The sequence below is a fragment of the Apium graveolens genome, chromosome 10 (assembly GCF_009905375.1).
Source record: "Apium graveolens cultivar Ventura chromosome 10, ASM990537v1, whole genome shotgun sequence".
In the NCBI taxonomy this organism is placed as follows: Eukaryota; Viridiplantae; Streptophyta; class Magnoliopsida; order Apiales; family Apiaceae; genus Apium; species Apium graveolens.
This window is the reverse complement of record NC_133656.1, coordinates 216,417,043-216,444,268: the sequence shown is the minus strand read 5'-3', so window position 1 is coordinate 216,444,268 and position 27,226 is coordinate 216,417,043. Positions and strand designations below refer to the sequence as shown.

Genomic DNA, 27,226 nt, shown 5'->3' with positions numbered 1-27,226 from the left:
ATTAAATAATAATTTATTATTTTTTAATAAATTAAATCTTGCAAATTGGCATTAGATAAATATTATTATAATTTTATTTAAAATTAAATAATATATTAAATTTAAAAATATGTGTACATAAATTATATTTAACCGTAGAAATAAACATGAATAATAATAGTAAATCTCATACCTCATACCACTTCTCCATATCCACCTCTCTCATGAGTATCAAATCTGATTCTAAATTTAGGTTTAAGTAACCAAATCATGAACCAAGAGATATGAGTTTGGAATGAATACCTGATACCCAAATTTATGAACCAAATGACCCTTAGTATATCAAATAAATCTACCAAACAACTTTGGTCAAGATATGTTAAAAGTATAATGTTCATAATAGTATGTCATAAATTTATTTTCTTATTAATTTTGTATTATTATATTAAAAGATATTATTTACATGATAATTTTTATAGTATTTTTAAATGCGTGCTAACAAGTGATAAAATTATAAATATTGTGATTTTAATTCTTATAATAGACTCTCTTCTTGAATTTATTTATAAAACTGAATTTTAGGTTAATTATTATAAAAGACTCTCATTTTAAATTTATTTATAAAACATTTAAGTTTCCGACTCTTAAGTGAAGGCAACAATTAAATTGCAAAATCTTGGAGAAAATGTTTAAATTATAAAATTACTTTTATTTTGTTATTATATTTGACTTTATATATTTTTCATACTGAAAATTTCTTAAATTTTTGAAACACTTTTGAGTTGTCAAACATCGAAAATAAAAATTATCTTAGTTTAATTGAGGAATGCAGCCACGATATAATAAATAATGTGTAAGCATAAGAGTTGAATAAAAAATATTATATATTGATTGTTTATACGTTAGTTTATACTTGAAATAATGACAATTCTTAAATGTACATTTAAACTATTTTAAAAATTAATGTAATAATGTACCTAAATAATTAACTATTTTAAGATCTAAACTTAGCAAAAAAAACCTAATAAATTTATTATATATTTCATATTTTAAATTTTAAAAAAAGTACTCCCTCCAGCTTGACACGCTCCTTTTTTTGACAAATGTAAAAATATTTCACTAATTTGAATAGAGTATAGCCGAGACAAGCCCCCAATTGTCGATACAGGTGATAAAACAAATAACACACTAAAAATAATAAGATGACTATTTTCATGATTGTTTAACACATATAATTTAAAAAATTTTGAAGTTAAAAACTAAATCAAGACATCTCAAGCGATTCAAATTGCACTAATATATCTGAAAATAGCAAATCGCAATTGACCGTATCACATAGAAACCATTGTTAACCCAATGTTCGGAAACAACAATTACATAAACTAAGATTGGAAAAGGGCTATCTTAGCTATCTACATGCCGAAAACACCTCGGCTATACCAGCTATCTACATGCCGAATACCAACTATACACATGTCGAAAGTGTAACGGATGAATAATATTTGGTTGTGAAATGTGAGCTCTTACAATAATCATCACCGATTCGATTCAGACTTTGCAGATCACAAAAAATATGAATAAACTTGTTTTCAACAGATTCAACACCAAATAAGTCTAACCATAACTAAACAAAAATATAACAAAACACTACAAAATGAGACAAAACACACACTATAAGAGGAGAGACACACAAACACCCAACAAATTTGGATTTTATTGAAGGGAAATTAACGAGAACAAAAGAGAATGAAAGAGTTGGGATTTTTCACCGGACACGCACTTGAATGTAAATTTACTTGCCTCTTTAATCTGATGTTCAATTTCTACAAAAAATAATTAAAGATAAAACGGTAAAAAAATGAGTGAGATGGAAAAATAATTTTTTCAAAATAAAATATATACTATAATATAGGATTAGTATATATACTTCAACATTAAAAAAATAAATTCAAAAAACAAGGGGAGAGAACCCAAGAAAGCCCTACCGCTTCCCCCAAAACTTAAATTTCCAAAAACACCCCGAAAGTTTGCACAAAACCCACACATATCCATTTCCAAAGCTCAAAAAACTCGGCCCTTATTTTCCCTTCAACTCAGTTTCCCAAGAGTGACCATTCCCATCTTCATATATCACCACCACTATTCATTCTCTCTCCCTCTAGATTCACAATCGTACGGTCATTCTCGCTCTAATTATGACTCTGATGACTCATCAACCGTTGGATGTAAGTCTCTCTTCCCTCGCTCAATTTCACATTGCGTGTCTCTATTTGTATGTATATATCTGTTTCTGTTAATTGTTAGTCTGTGTGATTGTGCTAGTCTGTTTATTGGTTAGGAATGTTTGATTTGATTAGCTAGGGTTTTAAATTGAATTGAATTGTAATGATTTGTTGATTTGATTTTGAGATAGGGTTTATTGGATCAGAAGCTTATTTTTTTTTTGTGTCGTGGATGTAATGTGTGTGTTTGTGTGTAGCAAGATGATGAGGAGATGCTGGTTCCGAGTTCCGGATTAGTTGAAGTTCAGAGCGTGGAAGGACCTCAGCTTTTGGAAGGTCCTCAGCTTTTAGAAGGTCCTCAACCTATGGAAGGTTCGCTAACTTTTTTGCTGCGTAATTTTAATATCTGTGTTGTTTATGTGCTTGATTAGTATTTGTGTTTAATTTTGGATTTGTTTTGGTTTTGTTTCTGTAGTTGTAGCGCAAACAGAAGGGGCTAATTCAGTAGAGAATCAAGCCGTTGAGGAGCCGGCACAAGCTTCGAGGTTTACATGGACTCTCGAGAATTTTTCGAGGATGAATGTTAAGAAACAGTATTCGGACACTTTTACTGTTGGTAGTTACAGATGGTATTTGACTGGACTGTGTCATTTTTAAGTTATACATACAGTGAGTGTTTATGTTTGTTATTTAAAATGTGATGGGGGGGTTTTATTGTTTCATTTTTTTTGTGGTGCAGGCGTGTACTTATTTTTCCCAAGGGAAATAATGTAGACCACTTGTCCATGTACTTAGATGTCGCAGATTCTGGATCTTTGCCTTACGGCTGGAGCAGATATGCGCAATTTAGCCTGGCTGTCATTAATCAAATTCAACCAAAGTTCACAGTGAAGAAGGGTAACATTTATAATAATCTTACAGTTTTGCGTATTTGGTTTCTTCTTTTATTCTGTGTTAAGAATGATCTTTAACAACTCTATTCCATTTTTCTATTTTTATTATTGTAGTTTTAATATTTGTGGTAGCACATGTGTCATCTTGTTGTTAAGAAGATTCCTTGTTGCAGTAGTGTGATCTCTGCTGTGACTTGCTATAATTTTTAGTGGTTGCTGGTACAGTACGAATACAAAGTGGGTAGAGAGGACCTATATACGGGCATGTCTGATTAGACATGGCATATTGCAAGTTTATCTGATGTTTATATGACAATTTTAGAATTTTACAAACAATTCCTAGACCAAAAGCGTGGAAAGAGATTTTTAGAATTAGAGTTAGTCACAACCATGTTATATTCACCTACATTGTAAATTATACTCTCTCAATCATTAAGTGACTCTGGGAGGCTACACAAAATTAATTTTTCAATTTTATAATCTTTATATAAATCTGAGTCAACCTCAATATTAAGTTATGTAGATTGCTTTTGTCATCCGGATCAGATGATTATTTAATGTTGAAACAAGCCCATTCTCTTTGCCTATTACAATATATTAAAGTATCACCGTGACCTTTTGTTTTAACAACTTCCCAAAAAATTAAGTTTAGGTCTTCTAGTTTTTTTCTCATATACCCGTGTGATTATAGGCAAAGAAATGAAATTTAGTCTCCTACTTAAACAGTATTCCATAATGGAAATATTTACTTTAACTTGACGAAAAGCTAGACAAGCCGGCAAACATAAATCTTTTGTGAAATATTGTGTTTGCTATAGATTTAGTAATTATACTATAATAATCAGGTCAGATGGAATCTATTAGGCCAGCATGCTACAGCCACTTGCAGCGCGAGTTAGTAATTTAGCGTTTAACTACTTTTCTTAAGTTGTTGCTTTAGCTTTGGTGCACAGAAATGTGATCTTGATATTTGAAATTGACTATACCGGGGACTTTTCTATCATATTTATTTTGTTGTCAAATTGGCTCCAATTACCTCAGAAACCTGTATAATATTAACCTTATCGCAAGTAGAATATAGACAATTTCCTGTGATGTGTTAGTTTAACCTTTGCCTTAGCATTGGGATTGTTTTGTTCACCCTTTGCATACTCTAATTTCATACATTGTAAGAGATTCATGTCGGATATGGTCTAACTCAACCTTAATTCTATTATTTATTTCAAAAAATTGTGGATTTGCAGATACACAGCACCAATTTCATGCAAGGGAAAGTGATTGGGGTTTCACATCATTCATGCCACTCAGTGACCTATATGACCCCAATAAAGGTTTTCTTGTGAATGATACATGCATCATCGAAGCTGATGTCGCTGTGCGTAAGGTCACAGACTTTTGGACATATGACTCAAAAAAGGAAACAGGTTATGTTGGCCTTAAAAATCAAGGAGCAACTTGTTACATGAATTCACTCCTTCAATTTTTGTTCCATATACCATACTTCAGAAAGGTCAGGGTTTGTTTTCTGTTAATTGAAGTCATCAGTAGTCCACATCTGGCAGCTAATCCCTTCCACTATTATCTGTAACAGGCGGTATATCATATGCCGACGACTGAGAGTGACATGCCTTCGGGAAGCATTCCTCTGGCTCTTCAGAGTTTGTTTTATAAGCTTCAATTTAATGATTCTAGTGTTTCAACAAAAGAATTAACGAAGTCTTTTGGTTGGGACACGTATGATTCTTTCTTGCAGCATGATGTTCAAGAACTCAATCGAGTATTGAGTGAAAAGCTTGAAGATAAAATGAAGGTATTTCTTGTTTACACTTCAACACCATTCCATATAGTCTTGAAACTCTGATACTATAATTTTACTTCAGGGAACGGTTGTAGAAGGGACAATACAGAAACTATTTGAAGGGCACCACATGAATTATATTGAGTGTATCAATGTCAACTTCAAGTCCACCAGAAAAGAGTCTTACTACGGTAGTTCTACTGGCATGAAGTTAATATATTTGTCTTATTTATGCCATCTGTTTCTTTCTTTCTTTTTTTGGTTATTGTAAAGTTTTGCACTTTCCTAGATCTCCAACTTGATGTCAAGGGATGTGGGGATATTTATGCTTCTTTTGACAAATATGTGGAGGTCGAACGTCTTGAGGGTGATAACAAGTATCATGCTGAAGAGCATGGTTTACAGGTTAGCCATCTATCAAACGGCTTTCTAACTTCATTTCCTTATTTAGTTGTTCCTCTCTGTCAATTGATGGTATTATAAGAGATATGTAACCCTCCGAAATCTGTTACATAACGATTCGTACTTCCTGCTCATAGTTATAAGGGATCCCCCCTGTTCATGTCAACTTCCCATTTGATTTTTTTTTTTTATTCTATCATTTGTGCAAAACACATTCGACGTATGCAACAACCTTAATTTTGCACTGTAACTTTTGCATCCAATTTTCACCTAACATATGCTGCTTTCAAGGAAAACTTGAAAAATTAATCATAATCTTTGTAGTGCTATGAGGTTTGAGAAAAAAACTTATCAATTCAGTATTTCATCTAGTTTCATGTGCTTAAATGTTAATTTTTTGTTGAGATGTCATATCACATAGTTCTCTGACTGTTAAGGTCATCAGTCATCTGAAGTTTTTTCACTTTTTAAGAACCAGACCGTTTAAGGATTTTATTTCTTGTATCTTTATTATTCTATTTATCCCATGTAATAGGTGATATAATTTAATTATTAATTTGTTAATACTTTTTAATCATAATGTATGAATTAAAAAATGTCAATTAGCTAGTATGAGTAATCATGTTTTTACTCCAGTTTTCATAATAAAATGTCCAATCTTAAGACCTTAGTCCTGATTGGACCCGTATGCATGACTCAGATCTGAGAGTTGAGATGCAATTTGTTGTAGGCCAGGCATAAAGGTAATAGTTCAAGAAAGAAAAGTAGAATACCTCCTCTATGATTTCCCTTGGAATCATATAGCCCTTTCAGCATTGCTCCATGTGGATCAGATTCATTTAATTCATTAAATCAGATAGGCGCCTTCTCTTTGTTAAACCTATTTCACATTAGACTAGATTTTTTTTTTGTGCGTGACTTAATCTGTTCATTTTGGGCATGTTTATTTCTTGTGCACCTGCTTGTTATATCAAACACGAATTTTTGTTTTATGTCTTAAATATATTTTTAAAGATAACGAAGGAAATGTGAATTCCAGGATGCTAAGAAGGGCGTTCTATTTATCGACTTCCCTCCAGTTCTCCAGCTTCAGTTAAAGCGGTTTGAATATGATTTCATGCGAGACACTATGGTTAAGGTAGTATCAAATAAATTTATGCTTTCTCGATTATGTGCATGATTTACATTATTTTGGTCCTTTCACTGTTGACTGTCATATGCTAGTGTAAGTTTAAACAAAAGGACTCTTAACCTTAACAAGGTATATGTGCTGTTTTCATATTACATAAAGAGACACCTATTTTGTAGACTGTCTCTCAGGAAATGCATGTGAGAACTAATATGATAATTAAAGCATTGATTCTATAAGAGATAATATTGTAAAAATGAAATTTTTCTTGATCTCGAGGTCTGTTTGCTGTAAATTAATTTTCTTCGAAATATATTACGCTAGGAAAATTTGATGTGTCTTAAATGTTTCCTATATCCAGGAAATTTTTTTCTCTTAATTGCAGAATATTTCTCTTTCCCAAGACAATTTTGGAAAAACATTTATGAGGTCAACATTTTATCATTTTTTATGCGAACCAATAAGTATTATCTCTATATTCCTAGAATATAAAAAAGAAAAAGCAATTATATCCAACTTCTGCTATTAATTTTAATACATGGCATTTTTTTCCCAAAAGAATGTAGACGATTAGGTAAAATTTTGACGATCAAGTTTTTTTCCCCATAATGGACATATGTGGGAATGTGTGTGTGTATATATTTATGAGTAAAATTCTATGGAGACCACAATTTCATGGAAGACCTCGGAGACCACCTATGTCCTAGCAATCAAAACACTATAAAATATATTATTTTGTAAAAATATGTTCTACGAATATCACTAATTCATTAAAATTAATTCATTAAAATTGTTGAAGATCGTTTAAGTTTAATAAGTAGAATGTGTATGTTCTACAAAAACTGAACAAATATTCTGCAAACTATACATGTCTCGTAAAATAAAATATTTTGTAATGTTATACATGTTGTACATATATGATATTCAAGATTTTGAATAAAATAATGATCTTTGCATAACATGATTCTCAAAATAATACATTTTGCAAGATTTTTATGCAAGATTTGACTTGCGGAACATAAGCGGTCTCCAAGGTATCCAACAAAAAGCCGGTCTCCGTATAACTTTTCTATATATATAGGGAGTTGGTTAAATTAGAACCCCAATTATAGTGAAATGAGATCTAATCTTAGCCCTCCATTTAAATTTTTTTAATAATTTTTTTTAATCCCTACCACACATTTATTTCTCCCACCAAACTGTTTCTTTTATTATTCATTCTCTCTCATCGAGACCACCCCCTGCACACTCTCTCTCCACCCCGACCACCCACCGCCACCGCCGCTCCACCACTACTACCCAGACTTTCATCTCTCTCTTCATCTCTCCTCATCTTCATCCCAGCGCCATCATTTACTGCTGCCTGACATATTCTCGTCGACCGGAACAATTGCCAACGTCTTTCGCTTCAAAACCAGTGACTACTAAGCTCTACATAGTCTCAGATTTATCTTTTTCATCACAAAAATTCCACCAGACTTCTATCATTTACAGATCTGATTTATCACAAATTTCGGTTTTGTGTTGTGTAGTATCTCAGTAGTTTTAGTTTAATTGTAGTGATTTTGGCTTGTTGTTGGTGATTATTCTATAATTGGGGGTTTGTGTAGACGGTGGTAGGGGTGATATTGTGATTATAATTTTATTATTTGTGGCATTAAAATTTTGTGTTATGATATTGGTGTCCGGAGTTGATGATGGATCTGGTGTCCGGATTTGGTGGGTAGAGGCAGTGGCCGGTTGTGGTGATTTTTTTTCTTCGGCGGTGATTTTCTGTTTGGAGGTGGTTGGATGTGATGATTTTTTTTCCTGGTGGTGATTTCTTATTTTGAAGGTGGTGATTTTATATTTGATGGTGGTGAGTTAATGGTGATCGTCGGAGGTGGTGGTCATCGAAAATTATAGTTGCCGATAGTTGGAGGTGGTGGTTGGAGGAGCAATAAGATGATGGAAGAGTTGATAATTGGAGATGATGATGAGATTTAAAATGATTGTTGTATATAGTAGATTTAAATTTGAATGGTGGAGATTAGATCTCATATCTCATTTCATTTTAAGAGCATCTCCAACGAGGGTGCTAAACCAAGGTTGCCAAAATTGACAACTCATCAATAATATTAATATATTATTGTCTCTTTCTTCAATTGTATATTTGGCACCCTTCTTACCAGAATTAACTTAAACAATTAGCACTCAAAGTTGCTAAACTATTTATATACAACTATAATTTAAAATAGATTTGAAGGTACATGTCTTTATTAGAATATATAACATAATATCCATTTTGGGAGGGTGCCAAAGGGTGCCAAAAGTTTGCTACTTTGGTTGGCACCTCATGCTATCCTGCACGGAATGGTATTATATCAGAGCCGAGCCGGCCTGAGATACTTACCAATCACGCCCTTGCAACTTTGAATTTTAACAATTCAAACCCTTAACTTCTAAATTTGAGAAAGTCAAACCCTTATTGCATGATTTAAATTATATCTAATGCATAAAGTTTGTATTCAAGGGGGTATAATAAAATATAAAATTTGTTGTCTTGAGGAGGAATAGGATGAGTTGCTCTACGAAGTCTTTGAAGTCGGTGAAATTAAGCTTATGTTTCTTAAATATTTAGCTTACGTTGAAGGGGTTAGATGATGACTTGGAAGGTTAAAAATGAACTAATACATCTAGTAATATAAAGAAAGGTACGAATGTACAAATAAGAGACAAGATAGGATTCTTGAGACTATTACTTCTCAACTTCAACTCAAATTTAACGTCTTTCTACATTTGGAGAATGCGAAAATAGTCAAAGGAGATGAGAGTGCAATAGAAATCGAGCACATTGAAGACATAAATAAAAGATCCAATTGAGGAGGTTAAACAAGTTATGTAGATGTCTTGAGTGAGGATTAGGTAGAAGTAACCAAACCAGCTTTCAAATTGTTGTGGAATGCAAAGTGTGTGATAATGTGACTGAGGTTGATCATTTCGTGTTCGTCATTTCATAATACAGGTTTAAGCCTCCCTCGCTTGCTTATTAATTAGTGTTTAAAGTTCTTTGCACTTCAGTCCGTGTTTAAAGTTATTTGCACTTCAGCCCTTCTTAAAGAAGAGTAGGACATTTATCTTGGCTTCCTCGCACTTTTGTATGATTTGTGTCTTCCACAGAACTCGTGGTCGAGTTTTCTCTTGTAAGGAAGAATGATTAGGAGGGGTGTGGGTGTGCATTCGGTTCGGTTAACCGAAAACCATACCTAGTAACCGAAAATATTTCAGTTCGGTTAACCAAAGTATATACTCCCTCCTTCCCATTGATTTGTATACAAATCGTTTGGGCACGGAGGTTAAGAAAATGTGTAAATTAGTGAGAACAAATAAGAATAGTGGGTAAAGTGTTGGGTCTAACCAATATTTAATGTATATAGTGGGTGTAGTGGAAGAAATGAGTGGATGTAAGTGGATGGGGTTAATTTTTTATATTTTAAAACTTTACAATTTTGGGTAAGATTTGGAATGTATAGAATTGAGTGGGACATCCAAAAAAGGAAAATGTATAGAACTGAATGAGATAGAGGGAGTAATTCAGTTAGTTTTTTGGTAGCATTGTTTCCACTATTCAATTATCCGGTTATTAACCAGTTAACAGAAAAATCGAAAAAAAACTGTAATAATATAATAAGAACATATATTAATGTTAATATTAATATAAATAGAGAAAAAGGTTCTTAAAGTTATCTTTATGAAAATTATCTAAAGTGATTACTATTTTGTATATAAAAGTTGAATGACATTTTTGTAAGATAAAATTAACTTCCTGCATTTACAAAAATAACCTTAATTTTGTATTGAAAGCTGACTTAACTTTAGATAATAATTAAAAGTTAACATTAGGGTCCTGAAGCCCATAGAAATATATACACATAATTGTATTTACAGTTGCAGCATAGTGTGTACTAATTTTATACTGTGAATTAAATGTGGCTGCTAGTCTGTTATGTGATTGATTAACTAGCCTTTCTTTTGTTAATCCCTCTTGCTTTCAGAGTCTAAACCAGAGATAAAATAAATGTGTTTTAAAGTAGAAAACTTAACAATAACTTGTTCAAACTTTAAAGTAGATTTAAAAGCTGGAGTCAACAGTTATTTATATATTTTATAAGAAATATCATTTCGTGCGCGTCTGTTCGGTACCAAAATATATAATTTGGTTTGGTTTTCGGTAGCATTTATTCCACTATTGGATTATTTGGTTATTAACCGCAGTTAACAGAAAAATGTAAATAATATAAAAACAACAAATAATAATGTTAATATTATCATTAATATAAATAAACATACATAACTGTACTCTGATCTAAATTGTGGCTTCTAGTCATACCCGATTGGTTATATAGATGTTCTTTTGCCCTGTTGCTTCAGAGTCTAAGAGCCCGTTTGTTTAACACTTTAAGCAGGGGCTTAAAGTGATTTTTGACTTTAAGCTGAAAAATGTTTGTGTCATAAGTCAGAAATGACTTGAGTTAAAAAATACAACTTAAATTCAATAGTTAGTAGGAGGTACTTATTTTGCCAACTTATTTTTATTTGATAAATTTTAATATCATTATCAAACAAATGGTTTACCAAATTATTTTTATTTTTACATATTAAATAATTCACATGTCACCAATAATACAAACTTACCCAAACAAATATTGAACTATTTTTTTTTAACTTATCACTTTAAGCAACATTAAGTCATAAAAATAATTTTAAGTTTAGCCAAATTGCCTTTAAATCAGAGACCAATGGAATATTTTTTTAAAGTAGAAAACTTAACAGTAACTAGTTTAAACTTTAAAGAATATTGAAACTAAACCGGAGTCAGCAATTATTTGTATATTTTATAATCTTTTACTCTGTAAGTTAATCAAATATCATTTCGTGCACATGATAAATAAATCCGGGTGCAAGCATTGAACCTATGTACACTTTAAATTCTTCCAAATTTATCATATATAATTTATTTTAATTTTTGAATATTGGTAAAGAAGATAATATGTATTTTTTGTAATTTTATATACTTTTAATAAAATTTAGTTTTCGGTAATAACCGAAAAAAGTATTTTGGTAGACTGGATTAATATCAGATTTTCGGTAGCCATATTTGGCACATTTCGGAATCTGTTAAACGAAATAAAATTCGATTTTGGTTAACCGAATGCACACAACTATTGATGAGGGACACAAAGTGGCAATAAAGGAGAACTTACACATTTGTTAGTAAATGATTTTTATCTTATCTAACGAATGGAAATCAGTAAGTTTATCTATATGTTTTTATATATATGGGGATAGTAGTTTATCATATGTGGTAGGTATTATTGGGCTATATATGGCATTTATGTGAAGGTCAATTGTGACACTATTATAATCCTTTTAAATGTGTAGGTTGGATCTGGGAAAGCTATTATAATCCCTAATTTAAAGAATTTAAGTTTATATTTTTAAGCGATATGAAAACAAAACGACTTGTTTATTTGTTTTTCAATCAGGTTGTACTGTCAGTTCAGAGGTTTGTTATGGCTGTTTTCTAGTGTTTTAATGAATGCATTAAATTTTGTTTGTCAAAAAAAAATATTGTGGGGGTTACGATGCTTATGCTTATACAGGGAAGAGAAATCTAGTAAAATAACCTAATGGACTAAGGTTCGTAAGCAGTTGGGCTTTATTATAAATAAACTACCTAATTAATAAACTTCTAGTTCCACGTATAAAACATATAGATAAATATATTAGAAATCTCTACACTAAACAAATATAAACTAATTAGTAAAATATATATTAATTCTTATCTTGTTTCATGATATATGTACATGTGGAAATACAACGTAGTTCTGTTGTGCTTGTTATGGTAACTACTGCTAATAATTATACTAGGTTATACAATAATGTAGTAAGTGAAAGACTTATAAAGATTTTCATATTTGTTTATCATGTTTCCTCTGCTTACTTCATGATTGATATCCCTATGCAGATTAATGACAGATATGAATTCCCATTAGAGCTTGACCTTGACAGAGAAAATGGAAAGTATTTATCGCCCGATGCAGATAGGAGTGTTCGCAATCTTTACACGCTTCATAGGTATTGCAGTTTATGCTAATTAGTTCCACAAGTTTAAACAAAGATTTTTGTCACCTAATCTATCCAACATATTGGCCTCTAATTATTATACATAAACTATCTATTATATATGCACAGGTTATATCACTAAAACGATGATGCAGCCCTGATTTTGTTTATCATTCTTTCTTTTCCTTCTCGATTTTTATGTACTAACACCTATATGGCTATATCAATTTCCTTTACAACAGTGTGTTGGTTCATAGTGGTGGGGTGCATGGAGGGCACTATTATGCTTTTATCAGACCAACCCTCTCTGAACAATGGTAAGCAGTTAGAATATTCCTAATTTACCAAGATTGTTAACTTTGGGCATAGTGTATATAATTAATTTAGGAATAAGTGGCTTATCATTAATCCATTATCGGTTGCTCCAAGCTGTTGGGTAAAGTTCTAATGGTAGTGTTGGGCTACGCCAACTCATTGGTCAACTAGTACAAACTTTAGTGCCGATCATCATTTACCAGTTACTTGGTTAAAAGTTTAGCTAATCCATTTCATTTGGCAACAGACTTTTGTTAATATTTCCATAAGCTTTCATTCTATTTTACTTTCCTTTTCTTGTCCCAAACGTTAAGTATGACTGCAATTGTTAATTATTGTTAATATATATACCTTATGTTTCACGATAAATATGAATGTTTTGTGAGTTACTCGTATAATCATACTCTTTTCTGGCATCATCTTGGTTATTGTGATTTATCACTTGTATAGGTACAAATTTGAAGATGAGCGTGTTACAAAAGAGGATATGAAGAAAGCCTTAGAGGAGCAATATGGTGGCGAGGAAGAGGTACAATTCTATATGTTTATATGTTCTTTTTTTTTTCTATTGTATCCTCATTGATAAGTCATATTTTATCTGTTTACCTGCATTGTCATACAGTTACCTCCGACTAGTCCTGGTTACAATAATGCTCCATTTAAGTTTACCAAATATTCAAATGCATACATGCTTGTTTATGTGCGTGAAAGTGACAAGGAGAAGGTATTTTGTGACGTCGACGAGAAGGATATTGCCGAACACCTCAGGGTAAACCGTATATTCAGATATGAAAATATATTTTTTCAGTTTTATTGTTGAGTATGGTGATAACATGCTTTCTCTTATTTCAGATAAGGTTGAAAAAAGAACGAGAAGAAAAGGAGGATAAAAGAAAATATAAAGCACAAGCACACCTTTATACCATTATCAAGGTAATGATTCTAAATCTTAATGAATTATCTTTGCGGTATCGGTGAAGGCTTGATTTCTCCTTGAGTTTTTTGTGGAATTCATTGCTGAATTATAATTTTTGAAACATCTAGGTTGCTCATGATGATGATCTGCGGGAACAGATTGGAAAGGATATATATTTTGATCTTGTCGATCATGACAAAGTTCATAATTTTCGTATTCAGAAGCAGATGCCTTTTGTCCAATTTAAGGTACTAACCACTTTATGTTCCATCAGTTATATCCGTTATCCCTTGTGCAATGGTTTAGTAATTGATTTGTATACTTATTTGGATTGTCTGTAATGTTCTAATGTAATATGAAAATGTTTAAGAAGCAATAAAATGGTGCCAAGCAAGGGAGATATGTTTTTATAGTCGTAACAATGCTCCAGAGCTTCTTCCATAGTTTTCGTCAAATAAGTGGCTTACACTTCTTTTTCCCTTAGTTTTCATCTACCTTTTAAAAGTAAAATCTCCCGATATTAATCTGTGATCCTGCAATCTAATTTGAACAAATTTCTCATTAGCAAACATTCCTTTCTTTTACGGGTGTCTTTACCTAAATGGCTAATACCTTCAATTATGGAAAACTATAATTTAGTTTAAATGCAGGAAGAGGTTGCCAAAGAATTTGGTATACCAGTTCAGTGTCAGCGTTTCTGGTACTGGGCAAAGAGGCAAAACCATACGTACCGCCCGAATCGACCATTGACACCTCTGGAGGAAGCACAAACGGTAAATACTTGCATTGTTTCTTGTATTTATATCCTACACTAGTTATGATGACATCCGTTAAGGTTTCTGTTGGTTCACATATTCATTTTAGAAACTTTGTTGTCTTTTACCCAGTTTGCAAGTCTACATATAAGACGTATATGCTATGTTTGCTTTCTATGCCACTTTTGGTGTGTGTAGTTACAGTCAAAAAATTTATGGCATGATAAAATAGAAATACAATGTTAATTTGCTGTGCATGATTATAATTGTTTTGGGAAGTTAAGATTTGTTTGCAAGTTACACTTAATTTTTGAACTTCATATATTGTTTCCCAGTTTTTAACAGACCCCGTGCATCAAAATTTGGGTACATCAAGGGTGTTTGATAATAATTCTCTGTATCTTGATATATAGAGAAAAGGGAAAATAAAATGCCCGACAGCCTTCGGTTAATTTAATATATCAATTTATTTTCCATTGTTTTTCTCCGTATTCTTTCTTTTAATAAGCTCTCCTCTGTATTCTTACTCTGAATAAGCTCTCCATGTTAGACGTATAGGATGATAGGTTTATGAAGCACAAATTATCAAGGAATGCTGTGATAGCAGAGAGTGCTAGGTTGAGAATCGTACAGGCTTGTCTTAATTTTTTTGCATTTCTTTTTCTTTTTCCGTATGGTCTGTTGTGGTGTACTAGTGTATGTTGGCTGGGATGTGATAAATATATCTAAATTTAGCTTTGTATAAAAGCTTTATTTATGATCCTTCCTGGTACCCTGATTATACATTGCAGATCAGATTTTGTGGTTACTTGGATGACTTGGTTTTTTACTAATATCAATGTAGTACAAAGTAGGTGTTAATGTCTGAGGATTTTGGAACGAATTTAAAGGTTTAGAAACAAAAGACTGTATGCTCAGTGTATATTTGGTAAAGGTGTTCTTTTAATTAGTACAGCTATATATATAATTACTAATCAAATCTGGAAATATGCTTTTCATCCAAAAAAGTCAATAAGCCTGTTTTATTATTTGTTTCACCCCCCCCCCCCCGGTTTATTATTATTTGAGATTTGGAATAAGCTGCATGTAGAGCTTACGATCCACGAAATTGTATGGCTTTTTCCATAATGAATTGTGCAAATGCCAGGTTGGACAGTTGAAGGAGGGTTCTACTAAGATGCACAATGCAGATCTGAAGTTGTTTTTAGAAATCGAACGAGGGCAGGTATGTTGTCGTATCAAACATGACGAAATAACATTATTCCTGATATATTCCGCCTTTTTTATGTTTCTTTTTTTCTTGGCCTTCTATTACACATTAATTTTGCAGGACATGTACCCTTTACCACCACCTGACAAGACTAAGGACGATATACTTCTTTTCTTTAAGCTCTATGATCCCAAGAGAGAAGAGCTTAGGTAATTAAAATGCAACTTTTATGAAGCCCTAGTAGACAGTTCCATAAATGTTTTCTGTTTCTGGATCTCCCATTTCCCTCTTTCATCATATGTGGGGTGGGTTTTCTTTGAATGACATACTCTTTGTACTGTAAAATGTGAGCCTCCCTTTCCCTCTTTCATCATATGTGGGGTGGGTTATCACTCTGCTGAAGAAAGTATAAAGTAAAGATATGGTTATATGTCTATGTACCAGGTTGATATTCATTGTAGTTGCACTACATATTGTTATTTATAATTATACTAAAATATATCTGGACCCGTGTAATCTTGCATTTCCATAATTGTTTAAAAAGTGTTGCCATCTTTCGAATAATGGTGCGGGGATTTTACCAATTCAAAGGGAAAAGAGGACCTTGTAATATTCAGATGTTATTTTGTGAAACATGTTAATCTATTTGAAATTATGTAATGTGACTTTATGCTAGAGAATTTTGTTAGTTATTGGCGTTCTTTGTTTTAATTATTCGTATCCAGGGTTGCTATTGAATTGTAACTGGCACATGACCTATGAAGAGTAGAAGACTGAGGATTATTGTCTACTTATTTCCTCCTTAAATATGATAATGGTGACATGTTTATTTGTCTGTTTTGTATACTCAGATATGTGGGTCGGCTTTATGTTAAGAGTACAGGAAAGCCAGTCGATATCCTGAAAAAATTAAATGAATTAGCGGGTTATGATTCTGAAGAAGAAATTGAACTATACGAGGTTTGTTCTTCAGCTATTTTTGGACAATATCTTACTTATTACATATGGAGGGAAATTTTGGATTTTATGCTTCCTTCTAGTAGTATGGCCTATAAAATTCTTTTTCCTGTGCAACATTTTTGTTATATTAGTCATTTATATATATATGTTATGTATATGATTCAGGAAGTTAAATTTGAGCCTTGTGTTATGTGTGACCGTCTTGACATGAAAGCTTCATTTCGAATGAGCCAGGTATTTAGCATTTTATTGTAATTTGTGCTTTTGAGGACAGGTTTTAACGTGGTGATCTTGATCAAAATTGTTCTTTCCCTTTTGCTATTTGTTTCCTTAATCTATTTATTTTTTAAATTGAATGTGCAGATTGAAGATGGGGATATAATTTGCTTTCAAAAAGTTCCTAATCTTCAAAGTGAAGAAGAATACCGATACCCTGATGTTCCTTCTTATCTGGAATATGTGAAGAATCGACAGGTAGATTATACTTGAATTGAAAATGGGAATCCTGACCTTGTACTGTTGGCTGCTGCTAATTTTAGTTTCAATTTGTTTTAGCATGCTAGGTATAGATCTATGTTTGATCACATAAAGGAACACCAGTAGTGAAGTTACATCATAGTTTCTTTTTCTGCGTATACATTCTCCTATTGTTTAATTAATGACCATTAAGCTTAAGAAACATCAAAACAAGAAAATATGCTATAGCTATCAAACATGGTATAACATGAGAAGCTGTCCTTACGCTGCAATTGAACAAGAAACGAGGCCCTATATGACTAGTTAGAGGAAAGAACAAATGCATAATGGTTTCGACTAACAATTGAAATTGTTATCAGTGGTACTAGGAACTGAAAGACTGGTAATTGAGTTTGTAATGCTCACAAAAGTTTTTGTGATTCTCGACCAAATACCATGATAATAAGTAATAACAGTGACCAGTAATACTCATTAACTTTATGTTCCTTTCATCCCACTTTCAGGGCTGAACTGTGGGAATAAAAGTGAAAATAATTTTACCTCCTGGTACCTTCTTCCCCGTCTTAGAACTTAGATGAACTTGGGACTTGGGAGCAGGATTGCCTTGAAAATTAAGCTCGCTATACCTGTCTTTAATTTGCCCTTATTAAATCTAAATAAAGACATCTCAAAGTTGTGATTTTTTGTTTTTTGTAGTTCAATTTAAAATTGTGTTCTATTGTTTAGATTGAGCATAAGTTAGGGTCCGATTATACATACCAGTGTTGTTAAAGGCGCAACGAGGCGCACTATTAGCGCATAGTTCTTACTGTGGCGCAGCGCCTTCAATGATGCGCGTGCCTAGACCCCTTGAGGCGAGAGGCGCAAAAAACAGTAAAAATAGTCAAAAACAGCCCCCAAAACCATACTTGTTTTTAATCCCATAAGTGTTTAGAAATCCATGTTATCGATAATAACAAACATGAAGACATATTCTTACATATACATGTATATTCTAATTATTTTCTTCTCAGTAAAGCTGTGTGCATCATGTATATATATATAGTATATTGTGTATATTCTTACTGTTATAGTGTTATACATATTACATACTAATATACCATGTAATTGCTTGTTCTTTTGTGTTTCCAGTTACATACTAATATATATATATATATATGTATGTATGAATTTACACCGTAAAGGAATTGCGGCTACCGAAAAAGGTGATAGTAAGAAAACTGATCCAACATGGAAGTTCCTTTAAGTTTCATATTCCTATTTGTGGGGTTTTTGCAGAATTCGATAATAAAAAAATCGTTTTCTAGATAAATTCGTTTCATCTCCAAGGGATCCTGGCGCCTCGGTGTGCATCTCGCCTTTAATAATATACATACATTTCACCCACAAGGAGCTGAATCAAAAATATTTTTTATTGCTTGCTTTACACCTTTGATATAATAAGAAGCTGAATCAAGAATATCTGTATTGCTTGCTTTACACCTTTGATATAATATGAATGATTCCCCGGGCAGTTTGTTTAAAAATTTGTTAGCTGTCTCATGTGTTTACTAGTTTTTCCTCACCTGATGCTGCTTAATTTTTCCAGATTGTTCATATGCGATCTCTCGAGAGACCAAAGGAGGATGATTTCTCTCTAGAATTGTGGGTACTCTAGTATAAGCAATCTGTATTTCTTTAAGAAATCTCAATTTACTTTTATTACGTTGTTAAAAAAATTTCTGCCTTCGTTGATGTTAAGGTCCAAGTTGCATACTTATGATGATGTGGTTGAAAGAGTGGCACAGAAACTTGGTGTTGAGGATCCTTCAAAAATCAGGCTAACTCCTCACAACTGCTACTCTCAGCAACCAAAACCCCATCCTATTAAATATCGGGCAGCAGAGCATTTGTTAGACATGCTGGTTCACTATAATCAGGTGGATGTCATGAACCTGCCTCACAAAATCCATGATGCAAAAAAGTCTTATATATACCAATATTCAATATTACTTGTTACATAGAGAATTAGAGATTAAAAAAAATTGTTATTATTATTTCCTGTGCAGATATCTGATATATTGTATTATGAAGTGCTGGATATTCCTTTGCCAGAGCTACAGTGTCTTAAGTCTCTTAAAGTTGCCTTTTATCGGGCATCTGAGAATGAGGTGTGCCTTAAACGGGTTTACTTACTTTTGTCCAGCTATCTTCACTCTTAACTTACATTAAATTTTTTCTGATTTTATGATGTCTATCTACTGCATCTTGCAGCCGAATATCCACAACATTCGATTGCCTAAACAGAGCACAGTTGAAGATGTGCTCAATGAAATCAAGACAAAGGTACATTTTTGCAAAGCTCAGATGTAGAAGATCGGAATGTGTACGAAATTTTTAATAATCTCTATCCCTGGCATACTTCTGTCATAAATTGGTTGGGTATGATGTATTATAAAAGCCTCCTCCTAATCCTTAATATGTGATCTATTTATTGCTTTTGTTGCCTATAAGTATATAACATAATAAATATGCAAGGAGCTGGTAACCCTTACACTGCAAACATAATATGAGTCATCCAGAACAAGTAATGATGACCCAAATTAAATCATTTATCTGTGGTAGGAGGAGAAATTGGTTGGGGAGGTTAGTTAAAACAGTTTGATATATTTGTCTCATTGATGTATATTAAAAAAACACTTTTCACTTTTGCATTTAGCAAAAAAGTGAAACCACTGTTGCAACAAATTGATATTTAAGCTATGTCGGGTGATATTAATTAGATCGATATGTTTTCTTTTCTGAGTTCATATATTTAGGAAGGTAATTTAAAGTTAAAAGAATGGGATATTTGGTCACACGCTACTGTAGGAACTTTCAGCATCTTTGTTTTTCTGTGGATATGCTCACATTTGTTCTACCCGTGCTGTAATATGTTTCACTCTGAAATTATATGTTCACCAACCTATTTGTGGAGTCAAAATAATATGCCCCACTTCACTTCTTTAATTAATGACAACTCCATAAGCGACTTTCATCTGACGACTTCTTTTGTTTCTTCCTTTTCTCTATTCTATCTACTGTTCGTTGTGCTTTTCTTTTATTTTTTTTACTCTTGATTTTTCTTATTCTTCTTCTTATTTAAGATAGTAGTTATATAGAAGATATAATTGTGTAATCTGCAACTAATAATTGTGAACATTAAGAAAAGTCTATTCTGTAATGATACTTATAATTATATATTTCACAATCATATATTTTTGACTTAAAAATATGTAACTAACTGTGAGCTTTTTTTATACGTGTGTGTGTTTGGAAAATATATATATGGTCAACGCTGGCGGTATGCAGATGCCTTGTAGCATTGGAAAATGTTTCTGCCTCTTCATTAAATTCCTGTGGAAAGTGTTTGATGAGTGTTTTGATTTGGGTTGTTCAGTCTTACTCTGAACATTGTAGGAATCCATTGCAAACTTTTGTGATGGACAAGGTCCCCGCATGTTTTTGAGCGTGTGCACACGCATGTCTCAATCACACACCTACATGTCTATAACATACACGCATTTGCTTCCTGTTACAGGTGGAACTTTCTCATTCCAGTGCAGAACTGAGACTACTTGAAGTGTTCTATCACAAGATATACAAGGTATAATTTTATGAGTGGAATTTGACAGAATTGGTGTTAAAAACATTTTACAATTGAAATGCTGTGAGAAAGTATGAAGTTTATAATGTTTTAAAAATCTGTTTGGCCATGGAATTTTCGGATATTCCTGTATTCTCTAAATGTTTTACCATTAAATAGCACACTTCAAATTACCATCCTTTAGCTTTCATTTAAGTTGCTTTTGTTGGATGCACCTGCCCCAGCCTACTGGTGGACACAGGATTATGGTTCTACGAGCAGCTCCAACAACCTTTCTACCTAGGCTCTTTAATTAAAATTTGAAGAAAAATTAAACAAAAATTGTCTCCAACAATCTCCTAACCCCTCCATATTAACTTAGGAGCTCTAAATCTTTCCTCTATAGTGAGGAGTCTATTCTCACTCGTAGTGTAGTTAAATATATAGTAGATAAGGTTTGCTTATGTACTAAATTTATATTAAATAGTACTTCCAATCAATTGAAGTATTTAAAGAATAGATAGAGAGTGAGTTAAAGGAGGATTGTTGGAGACAATGTGTAATTTTGTATCTTAAATAGTAAGAGGCTATTTAATAATATTAGTTTTGAAGAAAATTTAAGAGTTTGTTGGAGTTGCTCTAAGGAGCAGCCAAAGTCCATTCTCTTTAAAAAATCTTAAGTTCTTGAAAAATAATGTTGTATTCTATAAACTTTTTCTTTGCTAAGTTTCTATAACCTTTGAAGAGGAAGTTGTAGCATAGTACTGTAGTTTTACTTTGTTTTTTCCCAATCTTTTCCCCCAGATCTTTCCTCTAAACGAGAAAATTGAAAATATAAATGATCAGTACTGGACATTGCGAGCAGAAGAGGCAAGTATCTTTCGTCCTTTGTTTAATCTTTTTTTATTAAGTGTTATATGGTTTATTAATGTGCTCCATAGAACTTGCACCTTGTGAAATTTGACGGCCATGCTAATCAATTTATTGAATTGTGTTTTATTTACAACATTGTTTTTGTGATCAGATTCCGGAAGAAGAGAAAAATCTTGGGCCACATGATCGCTTAATTCATGTTTATCACTTCACTAAAGATTCTGCTGCGCAGAACCAAATGGTAAGTTTGTCGAATCAGATGATATGTTTATCGTGTGATGACATTCGAATGACATCTGTGTAAAACAATTATGAGTCTGTTAGAACCAGGAGAACAATAAATGAGTACAGAGGTTTTGTTTGACAGCAAATTCAAAATTTTGGGGAGCCCTTTTTCTTGGTCATCCATGAAGGCGAAACTTTGGCGGAAGTTAAGGTGCGGGTTCAAAAAAAATTGCAGGTTTCAGACGAGGAGTTCTCCAAGGTAAAATCTTGTTTAAACTTCAACACTTGATAATGGATCCCCCTGCCTATGTGTTTGTTACCTTGATACGTAATTTTGTTTTAGATTTCCCTATGTAATTTCTTTTTCTCTTTTGTCGAAACTGACTCTGGGGAAACAGTGGAGATTTGCATTCTTATCGTTGGGTAGGCCAGAGTATCTGCAAGACTCGGATATAGTATGCAGTCGTTTCCAGGTGCATTCTATTTCTTATTCATAAAAATTTCATCTATTCAAACATATTTTATATTTTTATACCTTTAGCATAATACTAATATTGGACTTGATAGAAAAAGGATGTCTATGGTGCTTGGGAGCAATATCTGGGGCTGGAGCATTCTGATACCACTCCTAAAAGAGCTTTCGCAGCAAATCAGGTGAAGTATCAGTGTGTTATGTTTGACCAGCTTACATATGAAGATATTCTTTGTACCACCACCAATATTGATAATCATGTTTTTCTATGTGCATAAAACTTTAGTAAGAGTACAGTAAATATTTGAATAAATAATTTGTTGTTAGCAGGGATGGTAAAAGCTTACTCATATAATTTAAATCTTTGTGCAGAATCGTCACACATATGAGAAGGCAATCAAAATATACAATTAGACTAAGCTCTGAACCACCAAGAGAGCATTTGGGTTGAACTCAACAACAGGATTCTCAGGGACTGGTAAAGAGGGGATAGGAATATATTAGTCCAAGAGTTTGCAAAACTTGACATAAATGTTGTACTTTGCTTTTTCCTATATAGATACTGGTTAATGGTTTACCCTTTTAGGCAATCATGTTGATGACTTGGGTTGGGCGGGAGAGTTTCTTCCTAATATCCTGCTTGCAAGTTACGGAGCCTTTTGAGCTCTCTTCCTCCTTTCACTTTTTCGTCATATATGGGTTATATGTTTAGTCAGGGAGTTTAAAACGGGCCTCTATGATCCGGTTCTTGTGGTAGTTTAGCCAGTACATAAAAGATTTTGATTGAAGGGGGTGTAAACTGGGTATAGTTGGTTGCTTCTTTTCCTCCCCTCCTATGTGGCACCTGGAAGCCTCATTGAGATGAGTTTTCGATTATGGTTGGCTGAAGTGTAGATGCTGAGCTCATTAGTATCATGTAAAAAGATAGCAACTTTATAATCGTAATTACTGTAAATGCTTTTAGCTTTTATATCCATTGCCCCCGCATTCAATGTTTTTTTAAATCTTTATGCTGTTTTGTGATGGCCCTTTCTAAACTTGTGTTAGATGAGATTGTCACGCCGCAGTGGATATTTGTCTTGAAAGTTGTCCCCATTGATAAGGCGTTGAGCTATGAAACGGAGAAATATGATTCTTCAGGCGAGCTTTGATATTCGTTGATGTTGATTTCTTAATGAATTATAGGATAGCACCATGCTTTTAGCAAAAAATATAAAGGATATCAGCATTCTGCTTTGTACTGGAGGCTGCACTTTTAGGTTTTAGTTCCCAGGTGGTTAATTTCCCTGTGAGCATTTTCTCAAAGTGACAAAAATGCTGGAGAACCAGGAAGTTTATTTTTTTCAAGTTCACATGGAATGGGTTACTGGGTAGTGACAAAACATGGCTTGCCAAAGTTTACTTTTACTTTTTGGGATTTCTCAATTTTATAAAAAAATAAATAAATGTAATTAAAGTCTAGGGCCTATCTTGCCCTTTTTATCGTAGAATATTGCGACAGTCTGAGAAGATTGGATGGTTCTTTAATATTTCAGCTACTATTAGGTTCTTTCGTAAGTATTCAAAATAATCAGCTGAATAATCAATAGATGTGCGCCAGGGCGACTCTCGATTAAACGGAAATTGGATCAAAGCGGGGCTTTTTTAAAAAATGGTTAAAAGTCGGGCAAGGTGGATTGGGCCTGTTTGGGTATCCCGATCAATTCGGGTCAGGCACTAGCCGTCTATTTTCATTTCAAAATAAGTAGTTCATTGTCTTATAAACCTGTAAGTACTTATAGTTGAATTTATAACTTAAAAACTAATAAGTTGAATGTTATTAATAATGTATTTTTTCTTATCTTATTTTAATTTTTTTTCTTAATTTTAGTTTTAAATTTAAAATATTATTTAAATTTAAAATTCACAAATTTAGATAATTGTACTTAAACATTATTTATTATAATTTATTTAAGTAAAAAATATTCTGACTTATAAATAAACTATCCAAACATTTATATAATTTATAAGTTTTCTCATCTACTTATCACGTATAAGTAAATTATGCATTTTAAGTTGTAAATTACTTATTTTAAAATTTTCCAAATAGGCATAATATTTGAAAATACATAAACAGTCGGTCAAGGCAGAATTAATTTGTTGAGAAGGTCAAAAATTGAAAATAATTGCTCAAAGTTGAAAAAATTGAAAGAAAATTGTAAAGACTTAAAAATTTGGAAAAAAAAACAATATATCGACTACTTTATGTTAAATGCAAAGTTTGTTAAATAAATGGTTGTGTAATTACAAATTTACTCCTAAAAATTTGAAAATTACAAAATATCATCCGAAACATAAAATTTGATTTGATGCGGTCCAAAAAAAGTTAAAAAAACCCCAATTAGAAAAAATTCGATCCGTTCGACCCAAACCGCGGGTCTTAAATAGGTCTTCTTTTTTCTCGAAAATCCGACTCGGTCCGAAATCCGAAAAATCCGAATAAAACCTCCGATAAAAGCTCTGATATAATATCATGTGTATTGGATCCTCAGGTCGCAACTATCATGTGATTTTGAATTCAATATAAAAATATTATTAGATAATTTATATAGTTTACTCTTATCCTATATTTCTTCTTTAAACTTTTGAGAAAAAGAAAAAGGTGTGATGTTTGTATTATTTAAAGAATTTCGTATTTTTAATTTTCATATTTGACCATACATTCATTTATTTTTATAAAATTTTAATATACTTTTATTTTTGACAGATGCCCAAAGTATCGATATTGGCCCAAGATATCGACGAGACACGAATTTCATATGGACGTGTATAAAAGTACAAAAGACAGGTATTCTCAAAATGTGTGTCACCTAATACGTTTTTTTAAAATGGATGTCTTCATTTATTTTTTAAAATATTATTTACAAAAAATACATATTTTGTACATGCACGTTTCGATATGCGCATTATAGAAATGTGTCTACAACATTAATTTTTCTTTTTACTTTTTTCATTTTCGCCAACTGAAATAAAAGGACATGCGTATCCGTGATGTGCATTCAAAATGTGTATCTCGGATACGCATGGAGGTCGGTATTTTGTGTCATCAGTTTCGAATCTCGACATTTTGGACCATATTTTCTGTTGTGGGCACTATCTCATCTGTTAATTAGTTATCAATTATGTTGTTTATTTTTATAATTCATATATTTATTTTGACAAAATTACATTTTATATTTTTATATATTATATTATACTTAACTAATCTAAAACCCGTGTGATGCATAATTATTTTAAATATATGTTATTTTATTATTTTATTATTGTATTAATTGTAGTTGTTAAAAGAGGTAGTAATATGTTGTTTTTAGTCTGATTAGTTTTTAGTTTAATTTTTTTTATCTCGGTTCAATATTATAATTGTGTGGACATCGTTACTAGTATCTATTATCTTATTTTAGTTCGAACACCGTCTTCTACCCAAATATCGTATCTTACTCGCCTACTGTATCCGGTTATATATATAACTTTATTTTGGGGGTTTAATAATTTTTAACGATAATATTATATAAGACATTTATGTCAAAATAATATATTAATTAAACGAAGGCAATTATTTTTAGTTTAATTTTTAATCTCAGTTCAATAATATAATTGTTTTAAGAACGTCAGTAATATCTATTATTTTATTTTAGTCCGAACACCGTCTATATCTACCCAAATACTGTCTCATACTCGTCCACTGTACTCGGTTTTATATAACTTTGTTTTAAAGGTTTCATAATTTTTAACAATAATATTATATAAGATAATTATGTTAAAATAATAAATTAATTAAGTGAGAACAATCAAGTGATTTCAGCAAATACTGCGCAATTATCAAATTTTTAATGTTCATTATAAACATGTGCGATACACGACTATTTTCAATAATTGAAACCGAAAATAAATGAAATTGTTGACATAAATGTAAGTATTTATGATAATTTTTAATGTTAATATTTTATAAATTATATTTGTTAAAACTTCAATTATGTCTGAATAAGTAAAATTGAATATATCTTTTTTTGTAGTATAATACCTATTTTATATTAATTTGCTTTTAGAAAATGATAACTTAATAAACTCGCTAAAAACATATGTTTAATTCTCTTTCGTAACAATTTTCTATCAATGTCGGAGAACTAGCAAAATATGTATAATTCAATATTATTTGTTGATTTGCTTTATCAACATTAGTTTTGAGAGTCGAGTCATGAAGATGAATCTTATCTAATTCACGATAAAACTCTCTTTTTTCTTGTCCATTCTTTTCTAATATTATAGAAGGTAATTATGTTAAAATAATAAATTAATTAAGTTGAGCAATTATGTAATTTCAGCGAGTACCGACCGATTACCAAATTTTTAATATTTCATCTATTACAATATAGTATAGATTAATAAATAGATAATCAGGATATATTAAAAAGAATTGTCCATAATATTTTTAGAGAAAGATTTGTTTTATTTGGAGAAAATAAAAAAGACAACATGTTTTACTTCAAAAAAAATTATAAATTAAAAAGAATTGTCTAAAATATTTGTAGATAAAAAGTTGTTTTAATTGGTGAAAATGAAAAGGGCAATGTATTTTAGTTATAAAGCTAATTGATTATATATTAATTAAGTAAGATCAATTAATTAAAATATTGATTTTTTTAACGAAGGACAATTATGTAATTGAAGGAAGTGTCGTACCTACCAAATTTTTAGTGTTTCGTCTATATTATATAATAGTATAGATTTTCATTTTAGAATCTATATTTATAAGCTCCATTTATTAATATTTTCAAAGTAGCATCTCAGTCTATAATAACTTGAATATGCATCGCACTCTCACTAATATACCATTTTGTTTCTGCCAAAAAAT

At 31.8% G+C, this 27,226-nt stretch overlaps 1 protein-coding gene across 1 annotated transcript; it reads left to right on the top strand.

The window, feature by feature from the left end:
• The first annotated feature begins 1,997 nt into the window (after positions 1-1,997).
• On the top strand, positions 1,998-23,311 carry LOC141690253 (ubiquitin C-terminal hydrolase 12-like). The gene is made up of 32 exons (XM_074494952.1): positions 1,998-2,204; positions 2,459-2,573; positions 2,677-2,830; positions 2,941-3,098; positions 4,339-4,604; positions 4,686-4,904; positions 4,975-5,083; positions 5,182-5,297; positions 6,334-6,432; positions 12,431-12,540; positions 12,771-12,845; positions 13,294-13,372; positions 13,466-13,612; positions 13,696-13,776; positions 13,888-14,007; positions 14,410-14,532; positions 15,662-15,739; positions 15,845-15,933; positions 16,576-16,684; positions 16,850-16,918; positions 17,048-17,158; positions 18,750-18,805; positions 18,903-19,080; positions 19,210-19,311; positions 19,415-19,486; positions 20,721-20,786; positions 21,570-21,635; positions 21,790-21,879; positions 22,006-22,122; positions 22,262-22,336; positions 22,431-22,517; positions 22,708-23,311. The coding sequence occupies exons 1-32, from the start codon at positions 2,175-2,177 to the stop codon at positions 22,747-22,749; spliced, it is 3,408 nt and encodes a 1,135-aa protein (XP_074351053.1). The 5' UTR covers positions 1,998-2,174; the 3' UTR covers positions 22,750-23,311.
• The last annotated feature ends 3,915 nt before the right edge of the window (positions 23,312-27,226 follow it).